The sequence below is a fragment of the Macaca thibetana genome, chromosome 6, assembly GCF_024542745.1.
Source record: "Macaca thibetana thibetana isolate TM-01 chromosome 6, ASM2454274v1, whole genome shotgun sequence".
Taxonomy (NCBI): domain Eukaryota; kingdom Metazoa; phylum Chordata; class Mammalia; order Primates; family Cercopithecidae; genus Macaca; species Macaca thibetana.
The window spans coordinates 8,699,269-8,714,287 of NC_065583.1; the positions used below are offsets into that span (position 1 = coordinate 8,699,269).

A 15,019-nucleotide genomic window follows, 5' to 3' on the forward strand; every position below is an offset into this window, starting at 1 on the left:
CCACAGCTAAGATCTGCTGTGCCGAACCTAGGCAGGCTCCCTGTCAGCGGATGCATAAACTCAACTCAAGATACACAAAAGCCACACTTAAGGCAAGTGCTGCCACATGAAGGCACCATGAGGCTCAACTTGGAAAACATTGTTTCAAAAACCTTGCAATCTGCTGGAAAGCAGTGTAGGGTGGGAGTGGGGAAGGTTTCAGACTGACCCCCAGTGATGACAGGCTGCAGGGCTTGACTTGTAGAATCTGGAAACACAGCTGCATTGGAGTCACACTTCCTCACACCGTCAGCGCTCAAAGACTGTGGCATCCTTTTATGTAGCCGCAGTAACCACCAGCATTGCTTTCTTACATGACAAATACTAAGGGTCATGTAAGTTGTTCTGGTGAGAGACAGCTTGGTAATCTGTAATGGCAGAATTCTTCCCTCCCACCCTAGACCCAGAGTTGGCTCCTGGCCAAAGCAACTCTGAGGGAGGCAGGGTAGCCTGTGAAAAGTGCTCTAGTGTGAAAATTAGAAAACATGGATCCTGGCTGGGCGTGGTGGCTCACACCTGTAATCCCAGCACTTTGGGAGGCTGAGGTGAGTAGATCACGAGGTCAGGAGTTCAAGACCAGCCTGGCCAACATGGTGAAACCCCGTCTCTACTAAAAATACAGAAAGTAGCTGGGGGTGGTGGCACATGCCTGTAATCCCAGCTACTTGGGAGGCTGAGGCAGGAGAATTGCTTGAACCCGGGAGGCAGAGGTTGCAGTGAGCTGAGGTCACACCACTGCACTCCAGCCTGGGCGACAGAGCGAGACTCTGTCTCAAGAAAAAAAAGAAAGAAAACATGGATCCTACTCCCCTGTCTGCCTCTGACCAACTGCATTAAGCTGGGCGAGAAATTCCCCATCTGGGCTGAGCTTCCTGATCTATAAAATGATGGGGTTAGCCTGTATCACCATGGCCCCTTCAACTTTAAATCATCAATGTTTCATGGATTCCATGAAATTAGCTAATGTGGCCCTCCTGCTGGAAATGGAAAGTATGGAGTTGCCTAACAGACTGCACAAAACAAAAGAAAAGAATGAAAAGAAATGAGAGCAGGAGAGTCACTTCAACTTGAAACTCACTTTGGTCATAAGAATAGCAAAGTAATGAGTTCAGACAGTTTGGGAGGAATAGAAAAGTACAAACTGCAAAACAGGAAATCCATTCTTGGCTAGCTGTCAAAAAGCCATGAGCTGGTAAAAATTTAGGTTCATTTTAATTTTTAATTTCTTGAAAGTCATAAAGCCCTCAAATTAGTATATCGAGATGCCTGCTACTGAAACACAAAATTGTTGTCTCCTGTCCCTGGCTTTTTAATCACTCTTGACTTCTTCAGTCCTGTGTCTGAGGCTGTGATGGTTCCATTTCAGGAGCATTTGCTGCCTTGTTCTGTGGCTGACAGATATCCTTGGCCTGTTCATCATGCTACCATCTTTAAGGACAATGCTCCAACACAGCCTTATATTACAGTTCTGTGTATACTAGCCTTATCTCTCCAAATAGCTTCTGGACTTGCAGGGACTCCAATTTACACATCTTTGATCCCTCCAGTGCCTTGGCTGCAGCAGGCACTCAAATGGTTACTGAATGATTAAGAAAAGCACTTACCAGTCTTTTCAGGCATCTCAAGCTACATGGAAGGGTTTATATACCCAACCTAAGTTTAGACTACAAAATCATTTTTTAAAAAGGCATTATGTAGCGATAGAAAAGCTTATAAAAATGAATTTTACAAACACTGAACCCAGATTTCCATAGAAAGGAGAAAAATATTTATTCCAAAAGATGGCAGAAATAAGAAATTCATCCTGAAAGTATGTTTGGCGTGATTCTGTTGAGATGGCTCTTCCCTCTGAACGTGCTCTCCTACTGACCACCCCACTGGAGTCTTGTTTGTCTTGCAGCAGTTTCTCAACACTTCACTGATTCCCATGTGAGAAGGCAGGAGCCATCTTCAAATCCACAGATTCCAAGGAGAGAGTAATGTATCGCTCAGAAGAACAGCATCTTCTATCTTAGAGGAGTACATAATCGTCTTGTGGAGTCGGCACAGTTCAGGTTACGTAGGCACGTAATTCACCAAAGTGTAAAAAAGGCGAAGGAAAACACGCTGCATTGTAGAATAAGGCATTCAAATGTGCTGTTAACGTTTAAGGCAGCTGATGGCCAAAACAGGCAAGTCAAGAAAGGTAGCAGGTTTGGAGGTGATTTTGCATCTAGAAGGCATTCTCTTCTCGTGACCTGCAAAACGAAACCATTCTGGTAACTAGTCCTCATACATTCCTCAGGAAAGCAAAAAGTTAACATCAAGAAAGTTAACCAGGCCAATACTTTAAAACGCATAGATGTTCAACAAAATATGAAACACAGGATAATCAACGTGGCACAAGTTTGGCCAGGTTTTGCAGGGCTGTGGCAAAAGGTCCAGTAACCAAGGACACTGCTGAAATGAGGAGCACAAGTAACACTCTATGTTACAGGACGCAGGAAGAATGAAGCTGACTGAGACTGATGGTGCTGGAATCTAATGATTTCACCACAGTTTCAAGAGTCTGTATTTTTCCCTTCCCTCTTACAGCATGGAGGGGAGGTTCCCACAGGCACGGCGAACTCTGCTCTGGGGCCAGGCTCCTGGGGAGCGGGCTCCTTGCATTGGTCTCGTACTGGAGGCTGCCCGCTAGCTTGCTCCCCGTTCTGGCTATATCAAGTGTAGGTGACAAATGACACTTTTCTTTTTTTCTAGCAGTTTAAATTCAACACCATATATATATATATATATTTTTTTTTTGACACAGGGTCTTGCTCTGCCATCCAGGCTGGAGTGCAGCGGCGGGATCTTGGCTCGCTGCAGCCTCAATCTGCTGAGCCCGAATGATCCTGCTATCTCAGCCTCCCAAGTACTGGGACTACAGGCGCACACGAACACACTCGGCTAATTCTTATATATTTTTTGTAGAGACAGGGTTTAATCATGTTGCCCAGGTTGGGCTCCAACTCCTGGGCTCAAGCATTCTGCCCACCCCAGCCTCCCAAAGTGCTGGGATTACAGGCATGAGCCATCATGCCCAGCCAATAAAATAAATTTTATCTGAGAATACGAAGTAGTGAATATGTATGGTTTGTCTGTTAATTTTCCATGAAGCACACACTGATTAGACTTCATAGTACAGGCATTTTTTGACAAAGCAACAATCAAAAAAGGGAAAAATAGGCCTTCACTTTTGAAAAACCATATACAAATGGGGGATAGTTTTCACTCAAAATCAATGATACCAGTTTAAAATAAATGTAGGCCGGGCACAGTGGCTCACGTCTGTAATCCCAGCACTTTGGGAGGGCGAGGCAGGCAGATCATTTGAGGTCAGGAGTTCGAGATCAACCTGGCCAGCATGGTAAAACCCCATCTCTACTAAAAATACAGAAAAATTAGCCGGGCACAGTGGTGCATGCCTGTAGTTCCAGCCAACTGGAAGGCTAAGGCAGGAGAATGGCTTGAACCCAGGAGGCAGAGGTTGCAGTGAGCTGAGATCACGCCATTGCACTTCAGCCTAGGTGTCAAAGAGTAAGACTCTGTCTCAAAATAAATAAATTAATTAATTAAAAAAATGTAAATGTGCATTACGTTACATGGCAAAGTCATGTAGTTTGATTTTGGAATAAATTTTTATTTTTATTTATTTATTCTTGAGACAGGGTCTTGCTCTGTCACCCAGGCTGGAGTAAATGCAGTGGCACCATCATGGCTCACTGCAACTGCCACCTCCCAGGCTCAGGTTCCTCCCATCTCAGCCTCCCAAGTAGCTGGGACTACAGGCGTGTGCCACCACACCTGGCTAATTTTTGTATTTTTTTGTTGTTGTTGAGATGGGGTTTCCCCATGTTACCCAGGCTGGTCTCGAAATTCTGGCCTCGAGCAATCTGCCCATCTCAGCCTCCCAAAGCGCTGGGATTACAAGTGGGAGCCACTGCGCCCGGCTGATTTTGGAGTACATTAAGGAAGCATGTAGTTTTTTTTTTTTTTGGAGATGGTGTCTCGCTGTCATCCAGGCTGGAGTGCAGTGGCGTGATCTCAACTCACTGCAAGCTCTGCCTCCCGGGTTCACACCATTCTCCTGCCTCAGCCTCCTGAGTAGCTGGGACTACAGGCGCCTGCCACCACACTCGGCTAATTTTTTGTATTTTTTAGTAGACACCGGGTTTCATTGTGTTAGCCAAGATGGTCTTAATCTCCTGACCTCATGATTTGCCTGCCTTGGCCTCCCAAAGTGCTGGGATTACAGGTGTGAGCCACTGTGCCCAGCAAGGAAGCACGTATTCTTATCATCTTTGTTATGAAATAGCTGATTGGGGGTGGGGCTAGAGAACTTAATCAAAAGGTCCATGTTCTCATTTTGCAAAATAAAGGAGTCATAAGGTTATTATCAGATAAAACTGACAAAAGGACGGATGCGGTGGCTCATGCCTGTAATCCCAGCACTTTGGGAGGCCATGGTGGGTGGACCACTTGAGGTCAGGAGTTTGAGAACAGTCTGGCCAACATGATGTACCCCATCTCTACTAAAACAAAAAAAAACCAAAAAAAACACAAAAATTAGGCCGGGCGCTGTGGCTCATGCCTGGAATCCCAGCACTCTGGGAAGCCGAGGCAGGCGGATCATGAGGTCAGGAGATCAAGACCATCCTGGCTAATACAGTGAAACCCCGTGTCTACTAAAAATACAAAAAATTAGCCAGGCGTGGTGGTGGGCACCTATAGTCCCAGCTACTCGGGAGGCTGAGGCAGGAGAATGGTGTGAACCCGGGAGGCAGATTTCAGTGAGCCGAGATCGCACCACTGCACTCCAGCCTGGGCGACAGAGCAAGACTCCGTCTCAAATAAATAAATAAATAAATACAAAAATTAGCCAGGTGTGGTGGTGCGTGCCTCTATTCCCAGCTACATGGGAGGCTGAGGCAGGAGAATCGCTTGAACCTGGGAGGTCAATGTTGCAGTGAGCCGAGATCGCACCATTGCACTCCAGCCTGGGCAATGGAGCGAGATTCCATCTCAAATAAACAAACAAAAACCTGCCAATGTGCAGGTGCGGTGGCTCACATCTGCAATTCCAGCACTCTGGGAGGCGGGGTGGATCACCTGAGATCAGGAGTTCAAGACCAGCCTGTACAACATGGTGAAACCCCGTCTCTACTAAAAATACAAAAATTAGCTGGGTATAGTGGCACATTCCTATGATCCCAGCTACTCGGGAGGCTGAGGCACAAGAATCGCTTGAACCCAGGAGGTGGAGTTTGCAGTGAGCCAAGACTGTGCCACTATACTCCAGCCTGGGCAAGAGAGTGAGACTGTCTCAAAAAAAAAAGAGACAAAACTGGCAATGAAGATAACATAAAAATATTAAGTCTAGAACCAAGAAATCTGTTTGGGGAAGAGTAAGTGAACATATTTATTAAACAATATATTAGGCTTAAATTTTATCTTTTTAAAAATTTCAGATAAATTTGCAAAATAATTCCTTCTTTACCATGATATGTAAGGTTATATATTGTAGGAGATTAAATACAAGGAGCTAAGCATGTATTTAACAATTCAAGGCAATGTACCAAACGAATGGCAAAAACTGGAGAGCTAAATATGCTTAGAAAGAAAAGAAATCACTTTGAAACAAAGTAGCCAAGGAAGGATGTGCTAGGATTTGCCAGCTGGGCAGTGAAAGAGAAAGCATCAGAAAGAATTAAGAGAGAACGGGTGAACTGAGGCAAGAAAGCAGAAGGAATTTTGACAGGAGAGTGTATTTATTAAGTTGTGTTCTAAGTTAATGAATATGGTAGGGTAGTAAGAGTCAGGAAAAACCAAGTAAAGCTAATGAGGTCAAGAACATGAAAACAGTAGGGCCCACACCACTAGGGCCTGGAGGGGAAAGTAGTGAGAAGGAAGGCAGACTGGGGTGGGAAGGCCTTGACAGTCAAGTCAGAGAGCTGGACATGGCCTGCAGGTTAGCTGTTCTTCTCTGTTGTGGCTCATCGGACTGTTGGTGACCCTGGCAAAAGTTGTGTGCTTACAACATTTTATATCGCATTTCAAGGGGCATGTACTCTCTACAGTCAGAGACCTTAGGTTAAACAAAACAAAACAAAAAACCAAAACAAAACAAAACCAAAAACCCTGCTGCAGGCCACAGAGAGCTACTGACAGTTTCTGAGGCAAGCTGATCTATTTCAGGAAGTTCCTCCACCAGGAAGATAAACAGGGTGGTGTTCTGTAGATAGATGAGGGTAGAGCCAGGGAGACCAGATGAGCCCCTGCCATACTTCAGAACTGTAGTAAGTGGGGGCAGAAATGAGGGTGCCTGAAGGAGGAATGGAAGGGAAGGGCAGACACAAGAGATATAATGAGAGCAGATGGACTTGAGGAAGAGGAGAAAAAAAATGACGTGACAGGTTCTGACCCTGACAAGGCAAACTATGATATTGGGAACTGAAATGGAGACATAGCTAAGTTTGAAATGGCAGCAGAATACCCAGCCAGAGTACTCAGAGTAAAAGATAAACTTTTTAACCACACAACACCTTGCACTGTTGAACTTCTCCCAAGTATGGCTTAATTTACATCCCAACAGATCACAAACCCCTTTGCAGCCCAGTCTTCTTTGAAATCCCTACTTCAGTACTATACACCTCACAAGCACTCAAGCATTTTTGGAATGCATAGAAAAACAGCTCCCACAGGGCAGAGGCCTAATTATCAATATCCTCTATTTCTTTCCTGGCTCGGACTTTATAATAAAATAGATAGCATTTCTATGCCTTCAGACTGTGGTCAACCATCTCAGATCATCTATCAGGTAACAATGCTGTGCTAAACCAAGTAACTTCCAGGACACTGGGTCTGAAGCCGAAGCCACTCCTTCAAGGAGATTCCATAGTAGCAGCACACGCCACAAGGCTGTAGGGAAGTGAACATCAACAAAAACAGCAACCTTGACGTTAGAGTCCCACATACATCTTATGAAGTCACACTCAGGAATCTAAGGGAAGTAGATAACAAGGCTGGCAAAGCCAGGGATGGAGTGAGCACTGCTCTTAGGAGTACTGGACGCATTTACTTCCAGCCAATAAACATAACGTGCTGTAACTCAGTCTCTCATCAGGCTGTGGTTCGGTTCTTCAATTCGGGAAAGAAAATCATGACAATTACATTGATCAAAGCAGCAAAAGATCAGCTACGTATTTAACAGTGTGTTCTTTGGATTGATTCCATTTCATCAATATAAAATTATTCTAAAGCTTTCATAACTGGTCCTCATTTTTCTCTGTTGAATACCATGTCTGGCTTACACCTACTTTCCAAATCTGGCCTCTTAAAAGAAATCATGTACAAAATCAAACATTTTTCCTTATCAGGTGAGGTCAGACCTAAATCTACTTTCTAAACTCCTTTATCATCTCACCATTAGGTAAAAGTTCAAAATTCAAAAGGTTAAACAGAGCTCAATCCTTTGACTTTACCATCCAAAAAGTGAAGTCAGCCTGTCTTAAGAGTCTGTCTGTTCTAATGCTAGGCAGAGATTAGATCTTTTGATGTGTTAACTCCAAAGTCTTAGGTTACGATACCATTGTAATTCTGTTAAACGCAGAATAGGCATGACATGATGTTCATAATTAGGGATCTCCTGGCTTGCCCTCCTACTTCCTGGCATATTGCTTTTAAAGGAACCATGTTTAGTATAAGGGTTTCAAGCAGTCCGAGTATGTACTGTGGACTAGAGTGAAAACATGAGTAATCTGTCAATTAATCAGGTTGACAGAGATATGACAGTGAAAAGAATAAGCAGATAAAATGTCTTCAGATCCACCCACTCAGTGTTATTTAGTGTCAAAGGGCCCAATTCTCTCATTATCATGGAAGGAAATGAAACTCAAAGAAGTGAAAAGCAATGCTGGAACTAGATCCAACTGAGGCCTGAAGTTCTCAGCTTTAAACCCCAATCAACAGCCTTACCTAACACTCACTACAGTTGAAATAAAGAGTAGAAAACATAACTTGATGAAAAAGGCAGGTTAAAAAAAATTGGTATTATTGCCAGGCACACTGGTTCATGCCTCTAATCCCAGCACTTTGGGAAGCCAAGGTGGGAGGATTGCTTGAGGCCAGGAGTTCGAGACCAGCCTGGGTAACACAGTGAGACCCCCATCTCTTAAATTAAAACACACACACACAGACACATATGTATAAACATATAAATAAAATATATATATTGAAGGGGAAATTAAATTGGCAAAATTCAGGTTGTGGAGAAACAGAAACTCATATACTATTTGTTTGTTTGTTTGAGATGGAGTCTCGCTGTGTTGCCCAGGCTGGAGCGCAGTGGCGCAATCTCGGCTCACTGCAAGCTCCACCTCCCGGGTTCACACCATTCTCCTGCCTCAGCCTCCCAAGTAGCAGGGACTACAGGCATCTGCCACCATGCCTGGCTAATTTTTTTTGTATTTTTTTAGTAGAGATGGGGTTTCACCGTGTTAGCCAGGATGGTCTTGATCTCCTGACTTCATGATCCACCTGCCTTGGCCTCCCAAAGTGCTGGGATTACAGGCGTGAGCCACCGCGCCCGGCCACTCATATACTGTTGATGGGAATGCAAAACAGTATAATCTCTATGGAACACAATGCAGCAGTATCTAGAAAAATTATATATATCTTTAAACCAGAGATTCCATTTTCAAGGAGGCTATGTTAAAGATCAACAGCAAAAACAGAAAATGGCATATGCATAGGATGGCACTGTGACTTTATGAGTAATAGCAAAAGACTGGAAATAATCCAAAAGGATTATCAATGGCTAAAGAGATGAGAAAGATCTCTATACATCAGTATGCAGCAATCTCTAGTATATATTGTTCAATGAATAAACGAAGGCACAGAATAGTATATGTAGCTGATACCTTTTCTGTAACAGCAGTGTGTATGTACATATGAATGAATTATGTATTTGCTTAATCTTTGCAAAATATGAAACAGTGAAAGGATAGATTTCTCTGAATATATCTTGTTCATAATTTGACTTTGGAAATGTTTTATATATTCAAAAAACAGCAGCAAATAAGACAGAAAAAAATACAATAATTTGAACACAAACAACTTAGTGTAACTGTATTATCAAACTGGTGACAAAACTGCCAGGGGAAATAATAACAATAATGCCAGGGCGGATGCAGTGGCTCACACCTGTAATCCCAGCACTCTGGGAGGCCGAAGCAGGTGGATCACTTGAGCCCAGGAGTTTGAGACCAGCCTGGGCAACACAGCAAAACACTGTCTCCATACAAAATTTAAAAATTAGCAAGGCATGGTGGCACACACCTGTAGTCCTAGCTACTCAGGAGACTGAGGTGGGAGGACTGCTTGAGCCGGGAGGCGGAGGTTGCAGTGAGCTAAGATCACAACACTGCCCTCCAGCCTGACCAACAGTGAGACCCTGTCTCAAAAAAAAAATTATTATTATTATTATTATTTGAGATGAGGTCTTGCTATATTGCCGAGGCATGTCTCAAACTCCTGAGCTCAAGAGATCCTTCTGCCTCACCCCATCAAGCAGCTGGGATTACACGCACATACCACACTGTACCAGTTGTTATTTTACGTGACCTCAAAAAACAGCACTTGATGAACTCATATCTATTAGTTATACTGGTATTATCTTGAAAGTATTTTGCCAGGCACAGAGGCTCACACCTGTAATCCCAGCACTTTGGGAGGCTAAGGCAAGTGGATGGCTTGAGCTCAGGAGTTTGAGCCCAGCCTGGGCAACATGGTGAAACCCTGTCTCTACCAAAAATACAAAAAATTAGCCAGGCGTGGTGTCACACGTCTACAGTTCCAGATACTCAGAAGGCTGAAGTAGGAGGATCGCTTGATCCCAGGAGGCAGAGGTTGTGGTGATGTACTCCAGCCTGGGTGACAGAGACCCTGTCTCCAAAAAAAAAAAAAAAAAAAAAAAGGCCAGGCACAGTGGCTCACACCTGTAATCCCAGCACTTTGGGAGGCCGAGGTAGGTGGATCACGAGGTCAAGAGTTCGAGATCAGCCTGACCAACATGGTGAAACCCTGTCTCTACTAAAAATACAAAAATTAGCCAGGCATGGTGATAAGCACCTGTAACACCAGCTACTCGGGAGGCTGCGGCAGAAGAATTGCTTGAACCTGGGAGGCGGAGGTTGCAGTGAGCTGAGATCACACCACTGCACTCCAGCCTGGCATCAGAGCGAGACTCTGTCTCAAAAAAAAGAAAAGAAAAAAAATGACCAAAGAAATAAAAACTCTGTAATGTTATATTTGAAGATAAAATACTAATGCAAACTTATGATTATTTTTCTTCTGAAAAATACATACTTCCTGGTTCTTCCCACTGAAAAGGCTTAGAAGCAATTATACCCCAGCAGCAACGAACACACATAGCACTCAGATCGTGATTTTTAAATGTCATTTCCACTGAACAGAACCAGGGTCAAATGGGCCTGAGAACTGACTAGTAAATCAGACATCCTTTTACTGGGGAATTCAGAAAGCAATTCAAGGAACAGCTAAATCTAAGTCTGGGACAGAAAATACACAAGAGCTGCCTGGATACGGCCAGAAAGTAAGGAAACTACTGAAAACTAACATCAAAAGTACATAGAAGCCATCCTAAACAGGCTCTCACAGACAAAAAACAAAACAAAACAAAACAAAAATAAACCAACAAAAAACAAAAACAAAAAAACACAACCATATAAAGGGTAAAAAATGATCCGTATTTCTTTCCTTTTTTTTTTTTTTTGAGACGGAGTCTTGCTCTGTTGCCCAGGCTGGAGTGCAATGGTGCAATCTCGGCTCACTGCAAGCTCTACCTCCTGGGTTCACGCCATTCTCCTACCTCGGCCTCCTGAGTAGCTGGGACTACAGGCGCCTGCCACCACGCCTGGCTAATTTTTTTTGTATTGTTAGTAGAGACGGGTTTCACCGTGTTAGCCAGGATGGCCTTGATCTCCTGACCTCAAGTGATCCGCCTGCCTTGGCCTCCCAAAGTGCTGGGATTAGAGGCGTGAGCCACCATGCCCAGTCCCATGATCTGTATTTCAAGTCTACTAAATCATCCTGTTGATGAGGAAAAGGTTTTTTTTGTTTTTGGGACAGAGTCTTGATCTGTCACCCAGGCTGGAGTGCAGTGGTGCGATCTTGGCTGGCTACAACCTCCACCCCCCAGGCTCAAGTGTTCCTCCCACCTCAACCTCCCGAATAGCTGGAACTACAGGTGTGCGCCACTTTGCCTGGCTAATTTTTGTATTTTTTGTAGAGACAAGGTTCACAATATTGCCCAGGCTGGTCTTGAACTCCTGGGCTCAAGTGATCTGCCTGCCTCAGCATCCCAAAGTACTGGGATTACAGGCTTGAGCCACTGTGCCCGGCAGGAAAGTTATTTTTATTAAAGCATTTCAGCTCATCAGATGCGGAGGTAATAATACAACTGAAAAATCGGACGAGCATGGTGGCTCACACCTATAATCCCAGCATTTTGGGAGGCCTAGGCGGGTGGATCACCCTGAAGTCAGGAGTTTGAGACCAGCCTGGCCAACATGGTGAAAACCCATCTCTACTAAAAGTAACCAAAAATTGGCCAGGTGTGGTAGCATACACCTGTAGTCCCAGCTACTTGGGAGGCTGAGGCGGAAGAATCACTTGAATTCAGGAGGCAGGGGGTGCAGTGAGTTGAGATCGTGCCACTGCACTCTAGACTGGGTGATAGAGCGAGACTCTGTCTCAAAATAAATAAATAAATAAAAATAGAACTGGAAAAATCATCATTTGTGGCCGGGCATGCTGGCTGATGGCCATAATCCCAACACTCTGGAAGGCCAAAGAGGGAGGATCACTTGAGCCTAGGAGTTTTGAGGCCAACTTAGGCAAGATGGTGAGACCTCGGTTCTACAAAAATTAAAAGTCACATGTGGTGCTGCATGCCTGCAGCTGTTAGGGAGGCTGAGGCAGGTCGATCTCTGGAATCCAGGAATTCAAGGCAGCAGTGAATTATGATCACACCACTACACTCCAGCCTGGGCCACGGAAAGAGACCCTCTCTATAAAAAATAAATAAAATTTTAAAAATTAGCCAAAACATGGACTACATAGTGAGACCTTGTCTCTCTTAAAAATTAAAAAATTAGCCAGGTATGGCAGTGTGTGTCTGTAGTCCAGCTACTCAGGAGGCTGAGGCAGGAAGATCACTTGAGCCAGGAGTGTGAGGCTGCAGTAAGCCATGATGGTGCCACTGCACTCCAGCTGGGTGACAGAGACTCTGTTTCAAAAACAAAAATGTTAGGATATGGTGGCTCAAGACTGTAATTCCAGTTACTCGGGAGGCTGAGGCAGGAGGATCACTTAATCCCAGGAGGTCAAGGCTGCAGTTAGCCGTGATTGTGCAACTGTACTCCAGCCTAGGTGACAAGAGTAAGATTCTGTCTCAATGAAAAAAAAAACAAAAAAAACAAAAAAAACCAGCAGTAGCAGCAAATCACCATTTGCCATTTCACCTAAAACGATTAATTCAGGCTATGATCATCAATGGATAAAATCACTTGATAAGAAGAACTTTACAAATGAAGGAACCAGGCTGTCATTACCTGAACTCAGCGATCACATCAGCATTACTAAAAATAGGAGAGCCAGACAGCCTGTTTCTCCAGATGGGAGGCAATACACAGTTTACAGTAACACCTAAAGAGCCAAAAGCGTTGAACCTAAATCTAGTCAAGGCATTTAAAGCTAACTTCCATTTAACAAAATAATAAAAACAAAGAACAGATTAAATAAGAGGTTTCCTGACTCTCAGCCAGTGAATAAATCTTTCCACTATACTACTACTAACCTCTCTGATCCTCAGGACGAATAGAAGCTGCAACCTTAAGACTGATTTTCAAAAGGTACTGATATGGTTTGGATTGCTTGTCCCCTCCAAATCTTATGTTGAAATGTGATCCCCAATGATGGCGGTGGGGCCTGGTGGGAGGTGTTTGGGTCATGGGAGTGGATTCCTCATGGACGGCTTGGTACCCTCCTGATATGGTTTGGCTGTGTCCTCACCCAAATTTCATCTTGAATTGTAGCTCCCATAATTCCCATGTATTGTGGGAGGGACCCGGTGAGAGGTAACTGAATCATGGGGGTGGTTCTCCCATACGGTTCTCGTGGTAGTGAATAAGTCTCAAGACATCTGATGGTTTTATAAGGGGAGACCCCTTTTGCTTGGTTCTGATTCTCTCTTGCTGCCACCATGTAAGAACTGCCTTTCGTCCTCTGCCATTATGGTGAGGCCTCCCCAGCCACGAGGAACTGTGAGTCCATTAAACCTCTCTCTCTTTATAAATTACCCAGTCTCGGGTATGTCTTTATCAGCAGCGTGAAAATGGACTAATACACCTCCCCACAGTAATGAGTGAAGTAGTTGTTAGTGCACATAAGAGTTGCTTGTTTAAAGGAGCCTGGCACCTCCTTCTCTCTCTCTTGCTCCCTCTCTCGCTGTATGACACGCCTGCTCCCCTTTTGCTTTCTGCCATGAGTAAAAACCTCCTGAGGCCTCAGAAGCCAAACAGATGCGGGTGTCATGTTTATACAGCCTGCAGAAATGTGAGCCAAATATAAATTACCCAGTCTCATGTATTCCTTTATAGCAACACAAAAACGAACGCAGGCACCTTTCTCCATCCAAAGCATTCAAAAACCTTCTTAATTTTGTTTTCTCTGTCTGCTCCCAGACTAGAACTAAGCAGCCAAAGTGAATGCTTAGCACACTCTCGGGGAAGCACAGCTCTATCTTGTACCAGTGCCAGACGCCACCAGAACAGTGGCGCAGGCAACCGGATGAAGACAAGACATTCCTCTCCCAGCAGTGTAACACCATCACAGGAACGGTTCTGTCCGGACGGCTGACTACTGCTGGAAAGAAACCTGCTCAATTTTAAATCTGCCAGCCACTTTTTAAAGTTGCTGGATCTCACAATGCCAAGTATAAACAGTTACTTTTTTGATTTGTGTCTGAAAGAGTGCCTGCAAGTTTAATTTTGTAAATCAAACTGTATTTACTTAAAAAGGCAGGGTAATAGCAGAATCTAAAAAGAATCTTATTGAGACTTAGGTAAGGAAGGCTTAAGTTCCAAGTTTATTTCTGCTCTTCAGATCGTGTTTGCATTCAGCAGCTTGCCCTTGCCATGTGTTAAAATGGCCATAAAATGCTGAGAAAAAGTCAAGGCAAACTCTGACTGCCTGACCATACTGATAAGAAAGGTCACGAGCATAGTCACCTCAAAGACTGAGCACTGTAGAGCATGTCTTCTTCCTCAAGGCCAATGATACTTCAGATACCAGATGGTTTCATTTTTCAATTGTGGTCCAAAGAGAGGGTTGAGTTGGGCCAGAATTGCAATCAGCCAACTAAAAGAAGGATGGGAGAGAAACAACAACAAAGTGGTGAAATCATGTTGGAACATGACCAGTTTCAATTAGCATGGAAAAAGTACACTAGCAAAACTTAAATCTACTGCATTCACACCAAACCTTCCATATACACTGTGCTAACTAACAGCAGCTTGTCTGATAACAAAACGTTTCCCAGGACGTAGCCTGCCTTCATCTTGAGACATATCACAAAGCAGTGAGGCTTCATCACAGTAAGTCTCTGACTTTTCTCTTATTACCCGATTACCTTTCTAAGTATCCTTTCTAAGTATCCAAGATTTCCTGAATTCATGGTATCTTCGCTTCAAAGTGTTTTCACCTAATCTCAATTTATCATCATCACAACTTCCAACCTCAGGGAAAATATGTCTTATTTTATCCATTCTCCAAATGTTAAGACCCACAACCTATATGACACACCCATTTTTACGGGTACAGACAAGGGTTGACTGCAGCTTATCATCTTCCAGTTAGACTATAACACATAAGGTCCCCT

The 15,019-nt window shown here is 43.9% G+C and overlaps 1 protein-coding gene and 1 non-coding gene across 2 annotated transcripts in view; both read right to left on the bottom strand.

Annotated features, from left to right (window-relative positions):
* Positions 1-1,784: 1,784 nt before the first annotated feature.
* ATP6V0E1 (ATPase H+ transporting V0 subunit e1) overlaps positions 1,785-15,019 on the bottom strand; it is a 380,972-nt gene continuing 367,737 nt past the window's right edge. Inside the window, exons 4-5 of the mRNA XM_050793375.1 lie at positions 14,370-14,499; positions 1,785-2,276 (exon numbers count right to left, since the gene is read on the bottom strand). Coding sequence (XP_050649332.1) covers positions 14,406-14,499 — 94 coding nt within the window. The 3' untranslated portion in view covers positions 1,785-2,276; positions 14,370-14,405. The remainder of the gene's footprint in view (positions 2,277-14,369; positions 14,500-15,019) is intronic.
* LOC126957760 (small nucleolar RNA SNORA74) lies at positions 13,809-14,009 on the bottom strand. Its single transcript, XR_007726929.1, has one exon. It is a non-coding gene; the product is annotated as a small nucleolar RNA SNORA74 (small nucleolar RNA).